This window comes from Diaphorina citri, unplaced genomic scaffold (genome assembly GCF_000475195.1).
Source record: "Diaphorina citri unplaced genomic scaffold, Diaci psyllid genome assembly version 1.1 scaffold5617, whole genome shotgun sequence".
In the NCBI taxonomy this organism is placed as follows: Eukaryota; Metazoa; Arthropoda; class Insecta; order Hemiptera; family Psyllidae; genus Diaphorina; species Diaphorina citri.
Window position 1 is genome coordinate 13 of NW_007382993.1, and position 6723 is coordinate 6735.

A 6723-nucleotide genomic window follows, 5' to 3' on the forward strand; every position below is an offset into this window, starting at 1 on the left:
TCCGGCGAGCTTTCAGCGGTCGTACGGTGAGTAGACCATGTCCGGTAAACTAGTTTTATCTCATTGGGGGAAAAATTGACACATGTTGACAGAAACTTCTGCAAATGAAATTCTTGATAAATTAGGTAGGTACTCCAATTTTGAAAAGAACATGTAGCAAATCACAGGACTACTATGCGACAAAAAGGACTGTCCTGTCTGCAATAGACCAGCTGGAAAGTCGGACGCCAAATGTTTGAATAATTGCGACATATGAGACTCAAGTTTTTCTAAGCCATCATCTTTTGTGCCAATGAGTAATCCCGGTGGATTCACATAGTGGTTTTTAGGTCGATTGAAACAAGTTATAAATTGTCCCCGTTGGCCCTCAAAGTTTGAAAATTTGCGAATTACCAGTAGCGATTGACCAGATGGTCATCCAACTAGATACCAACCTCGCAAAACGCTGTATCTGTCTCATCTCAAAAATATGAGATCATCCTGAACTACTGACAACCATTGCATCGTGAGGACTTGTGCTTAAAAAACATTTTTTAAAGAGATTTGATAGAGGGAAATGTAGGTACCTAACTCGTGTAAAGAGAAAACTACCCGAACATTATCTGTCTAGGATGAAGTTTTATTCGGGAAGAATAAACAGGGTCTCTATTCCTCTCTTTCGCAGCTACGTCCCCCTATCAATCTTCGCCTCAGCAGGCGGCCATGTACGGCGTTCCCACCTCTCGCGGCTCTATGTTCCCTTCCGGCCCCGCATGGAACCCCAGTCCGGCGGTCCAATCCGCACCCAGTCCGCATGCGTCTAGTCACGATCTGTACCCGGGCGGCTCTTTCTTTTCGACGCATTAGCCGCCCGCTGCGGTCATGTGGCGGTACGCGGATCCGGCGAGCTTTCAGCGGTCGTACGGTGAGTAGACCATGTTCTTGTCAACACAGCGCAACGGTGTGGTCTTTTTTCTTCTTTGGAATTTCTCTTTGGAATCTCTGTTCTCTTTGGAATCCGCTTAGGCGGTGGAGGGCGCCACAGGCTAGGCGGCTGGGCGGCTAGGTCTTACTCTTAAGAGTCCCTAAAACATGTTAGACAGAGCCTAATACTCTTTAGAGCTTGTTGAGTAGTGGCGTAGTGTAAGAGTTTCAGCTCTTAGGCTAAGAATAGATTGGAGCGAAGAGCAAAGAGCCCTCTGCTCAAAGCGATTTGAGCTCGTTTTGCTTCCTTAAGAGCAAAGAGTATATTTCCGCCCGCGGGGGGCGAACTTCATCCTAAACAGAAAACAGATAAGGTTCGTTCTCGAGAGAGCTGGCTTTCTCCTATCCAGTCCTCTTTCTCCCTTAGATTTCGAGGCAGTAAGACCTCTGTTGTTACAGTTCTTTCTATTAAAGCATTTTCTTTCCTTTCTTTTGAATCTACAGCTAGAAATTCACGACCATCACGTCACGTGAACTTATGGGAAGTCAGTAAGACGTACATAGTTCAAAGTTTTCCCATAATATCAAATCAGGAGTAAGAAAGATGTAGTTTTCGTTTACAAAGTTTTCCCACTGCCCTCACGTAACGTGAGCTCACTTGACGTGATAGTAGTATGTTCCTATCATTATACGAATCTACGAATCATCCAGGCTACGCCACTGTGGTATAGCCCCCGTGTTGGGTGATAATAAGGTGTACGTTGTCCCCGGCTCTGTTGAGAGACATGGTTTTACTCTTTACGGAATTAATTCTTTGCTAAGCTCCTCGCCCTTTCGGTCTGGGTGTCCTAGAAGACCACACCTGTGATTAACACACTTTGGTTTGTTTGAAACTGATTTATTGTTTCATAATTTGTAACAGTGTCGAATTGTAACATTGCTGTTCTGGAAAGGCCCGTTTAGAGGCGTAGACGCGCGACTTTTAGTAGCACCGGTAGCGCGTAGGTCCGTTGCACACACACCGGTTTTGGACGACCGATTTTTTTACCGATCGTCCAAATTCCAATAGTGAAGCACACGTCGGAATGGGACCTTGCACACACGCCGACCGGTGATCGGTGCCGGTCACTATATAGACTCCCTGTCATTTTCATATTAGCTTTGGTTTTGCAGGCGAATACGCACTACTAAAATTCCACGCTTCCAATGTTCTCACAGGCCTGAAAGTTCTTAGGTGTTTTCTGCCGTCTGAAATGGTCCAGGAATATTCCCCTATGCCCCAGTTACCCTGTAAAAGTAGGGACGCGGGACGTTCGCCCCACCCAAAGTACTACTCGTATAAAAGGATTACTATACCTAGTACCTACCTTTGGCAGTTAAAGGGGATTTTACCTGTTACCTACTCTCTTCTTCTCCTCCTCCTCCTTCTTCTTCTTCTTCTTCTTCTTCTTCTTCTTCTTCTTCTTCTTCTTCTTCTTTTCTTCTTCTCCTCCTTCTTCTTCTTCTCCTCCTTTTCCTCCTCTCTTCCTATCTCTCTCTCTGTCTGTCTGTCTCTCTGTTTCTCTCTCTTTTTAATTACTCTAAAAACAAAATAGTCGAGTGTCGTGTGGTATTTTTCTGTCAATTCATTGAGTTTAACTACAGGATAGGGGAAGCCAGCTGTTCCGTATCTTAGCTTAAACCATCCAGCTATGTTGATGTACCGAGTTGTATTTCTTCAATAATCTGGATTCTAGAGCTCTTTAAAAAGAAGCGAATTGCATGTTATTGAATATTTGATGTTTCCAGAATTTCCCATCGTAGCACATCCTCACCACCACCATCACCACCACCAGCAAACTCATTTCCACGGGAACATTGTATTCTTAATAATGCTTTTTATTCGTATAAGAACAAGAAATAACACACAGAAAAGATGTAATTTGTCAAATACATCAATTTGGATCAATTTTTTCCATTTTTATAGCCGGGCACATCACACTTTAACCATAAAAATCACTTATTAGTCAGTGTTGTTCGCCTATAAAATTGGGACCCAATGAGAGAGTGGGATCTTATAGGTTTATGTTTTGGAATATAAAATAACAATAGGTATTTATCTGCCTGGTAGGTAGTTACATAATAAATATGTTGGTTTACCTATTAGTAGGTATCTGTACTAATTTATCGTGTTCTGATTCTGACATTTATGTAGGCAATAATTAACAATGACATTTTTATACCTATCATTCTTGAAATACCAAATTTACAACTAGCTAATATTTTTAGCTTTTTTGAGAGAGAGTTTAACTACAGGATAGGGGAAGCCAGCTGTTCCGGATCTTAGCTTAAACCATCCAGCTATGTTGATGTACCGAGTTGTATTTCTTCAATAATCTGGATTTTAGAGCTCTTTAAAAAGAAGCGAATTGTTATTGGATATTTGATGTTTCCAGAATTTCCCATCGTAGCACATCCTCACCACCACCATCACCACCACCAGCAAACTCATTTCCACTCTTTTCCTTCGTCCTCGAATTTAATTAAAAAGGTAAAACTTCCCCGCCCTGCCTCAAATGCATCCTGGAACGCACGAAAAAAATGACCTTTTTTGGAATTTCCCTCACTGAGAAAAATAACCAGGGTGTCGGAAGCCGTAGGTTCCGGAACTCTAATATATCAGGAAGATCGACACTTTAATATACCTGTAGCAAAACCTAGCATTCCAACTTCCAACGCCCTAAATCCTTAATTAAAAAGGTAAAACTTCCCCGCCCTGCCAGAAATGCATCCTGGAATGCACGAAAAAATGACCTTTTTTTGGAATTTCCCTCACTGAGAAAAATAACCAGGGTGTCGGAAGCCTTTGGTTCCGGAACTCTAATATATCAGGAAGATCGACACTTTAATATACCTGTAGCAAAACCTAGCATTCCAACTTCCAACGCCCTAAATCAGGGGATATAACCGAATAATAGAGTTCTTATGTCCGTCGCTCACGCTCAGACCATCTGACAGGCATAGGTTTGTCAGACCACAGACTAAGTTGGTGGGCATTACACCCTACGTGTCCTAAAACTTGAGCCACCCTACACTTAGAAAAAATATTAGGGTGCCACAAGTTTATGAAACTTAGGGTGGAAGAACTCTATCATTGAGTTACTCGTACTCCCGATAATTTAGATTCTTAGAATTCTATATGGTAAAGTGTCGAGCTTCCTGATATAGAGTTCAATATTAGAGTGCCGACATTCAGTCACTCGGTTAGGCTTCCGGCATTGGCACTCTAGTTCTTCTCTCCGTGTAATACCTATCATTTTTACTTTCCCTTACTTTTTCTCAGTGTGGGAAATTCCCCTTCTCCCCTCTTTTTTCTGCATTTCAAAATTTAACAAAAACTAACCAGGCCGGGTTTTCGGGCCCCTCTTGTTCTTTTTTTAGAGTCCGGGATGGATTTTCAATTCGGTGAGGGGCGCGAGTGCGTCAATTGTGGCGCCATTTCGACGCCCCTGTGGCGCCGAGATGGTACCGGTCACTACCTTTGCAACGCGTGCGGCCTTTATCATAAAATGAACGGAATGAATCGACCCTTAGTCAAACCGTCCAAGCGACTTGTAAGTGGCAACCCAGAGATTCTCTTTTTCTTCTCTCTAATTTAATAGTAAGAATGCACCCGCCTTTCATCACTTGAAAATCTTTGCACGTTTTTTTTTATTTTTCTGCCCATAAAACTTGGTTTGGAAACGGTATAGAATCCGGATTTTATCCCAAGAGAATCAGGATTTAATCTTGGTTGAAGTTCTGTTCTTGTTATTGTATGCCAGTATGCTCCACCCACATAACTTGGTCTCTAAAGGGGATAAAATCTGGATAAAAGCAGGATGTTATCTTGATTCTATCCTAGGTAAATGAGTTTGGGAAATTTTTCTGCCCACATAACTTGGTTTGGAAACGGGATAAAATCCGGATTTTATCCCAAGAGAATCAGGATTTAATCTTGGTTGAAGTTCTTGTTATTGTATGCTCCACCCACATAAAGGGGATAAAATCTGGATAAAAGCAGGATGTTATCTTGATTCTATCCCAGGTAAATGAGTTTGGGAAAGAATGGGGTCATGGTTTTATTTTCTATTTTTTCGTGCACGTCAATGTTTTGGCTTTGTAAACGTTTGTTTTGACTGTCAATGATGATCCATTCATTCCTTTTGTTTTATGAGAAGGCTTTACAAATTTTGGGTTCTTGTCCACTTTTTTTTTTCAAACCATTGTTTGATTAAATAAACGAAACACCCTTTTAGCTACTAACACATTCTTAACCACCTACTATTATTATTTTTTTTTACTTTTTCCTTTTGCATGCTTTATTATTTTTCAGGTGTCTAATGCATGTGTATTGTGTAGTAATCTAACATTCTAACTTAGGTCCATATTTATTTAAACTTAGATAACTTCTGCATGTTTTTATTATTATTATTATTATTATTTTCGAAAGGTTTGATAAAGGGAACTGTAGCAACGGAGGTCTTATCGTCTCGAAATCAAAGAAGAAGGCCAGGACGGAAAGCCAGCCGTTCTGAGAACGAACCTTAAACCAGTTTCTGTTTTGAACAAAGATCGACCCTCGGGAATCGAACCTGCGATCTAGGTCTTACATGGCAGGCGTCCTACCTTCAAGCTAACTGTAGGTTGGCAGATTATATTGCATTATTTACGAAATTGACGCTGGTGTTACCAAATAAAAAATAAAAAAAAAATCTAAAATTTAGAATTTTCAGTTAATGTAACTTTTTTTTCCTGTGTTGCCAAATAACAAAAATTCTAAATTTATCTTTTCCGGTGTTGCCATTTCCAGACTGCCACCCGAAGGCTCGGCCTGTGTTGCACGAACTGCGGCACCCGTATGACAACACTGTGGAGGCGAAATAACGACGGAGAGCCCGTGTGTAATGCGTGTGGCCTATACTATAAACTACATAACGTTAATAGACCCTTAGCCATGAGGTAAGTTCAATTTGAAGGCGCAATAAGGACCCGTGTGTAATGCGTGAAGCATATACAATTAGGTAGGTTTTTTTTTAAGACTTTTTAGAGGTTCTAAAATGGGAGGGGGCAGAAAGGCAGCCGTTCCCATCACGACTGTTCGACTGTTTAGACTTAAAAATAAATTTCGCCCCGATTTGACAATGTCAGAGGTGTAGTTCGGCCGTTATTCGAAAGTTCGGCCGACGAAATTTTTGAAAAAGCTCACATACTCATCCATTTTCTTTCTCCTCCAGGAAAGATGGTATTCAGACTAGGAAGAGGAAACCTAAGAAACAAGGAGGTGGTGGAGGAGGAAGTGGAGGTGGCAGCGGAGGAGTAGGATCTAGCGGTTGTAGTGCAATATCTAATCTAGCCCATCTGGACATAAGCTCTGGTGGATCAGGTAAGTACACTGGTGATGCCTCAACTGGTCGCTACTCGATTGAAGTACGAGACTCGATTGTTCTCACGAGGCTGAGTGCACCCCCAAACTTCAAGCACAAAGCCGAAAAAACTTCGACCCCGCGGGGAATCGCATCCGGGAACTCCGGCGTGCAAGCCTATAGTGTAATACCCACTCGGCCACGGAAGTTGCTTTCAATCAGTCCGATACAAATCTACGAATATTTCTAATTTGCCACTGTTCTCCTCTTTCACAGACCTCAAATCGGGCGCCAACCATCTTGACTCCTCGCCCTCCAAACTGCCCACCTCCTCTTCCTCCCTCTCTCACAACTCAAGAATTTTAGTTTCTATAGATTGTATAGCTCACAATTTTTGCCTGCTACGCTGTTCCTCATTCTTTTCGTGTTAACCTTC

At 41.9% G+C, this 6723-nt stretch overlaps 1 protein-coding gene across 1 annotated transcript; it reads left to right on the plus strand.

Annotated features, from left to right (window-relative positions):
* Positions 1 to 813: 813 nt before the first annotated feature.
* On the plus strand, positions 814 to 6665 carry LOC103521636 (GATA-binding factor A-like; the record flags this gene model as incomplete). Its single annotated transcript, XM_008486748.2, has 5 exons — positions 814 to 904; positions 4324 to 4496; positions 5735 to 5883; positions 6159 to 6307; positions 6564 to 6665. Coding segments are annotated over exons 1-5 (616 nt in total), but the record flags the coding sequence as incomplete, so codon positions are not given.
* Positions 6666 to 6723: the final 58 nt, after the last annotated feature.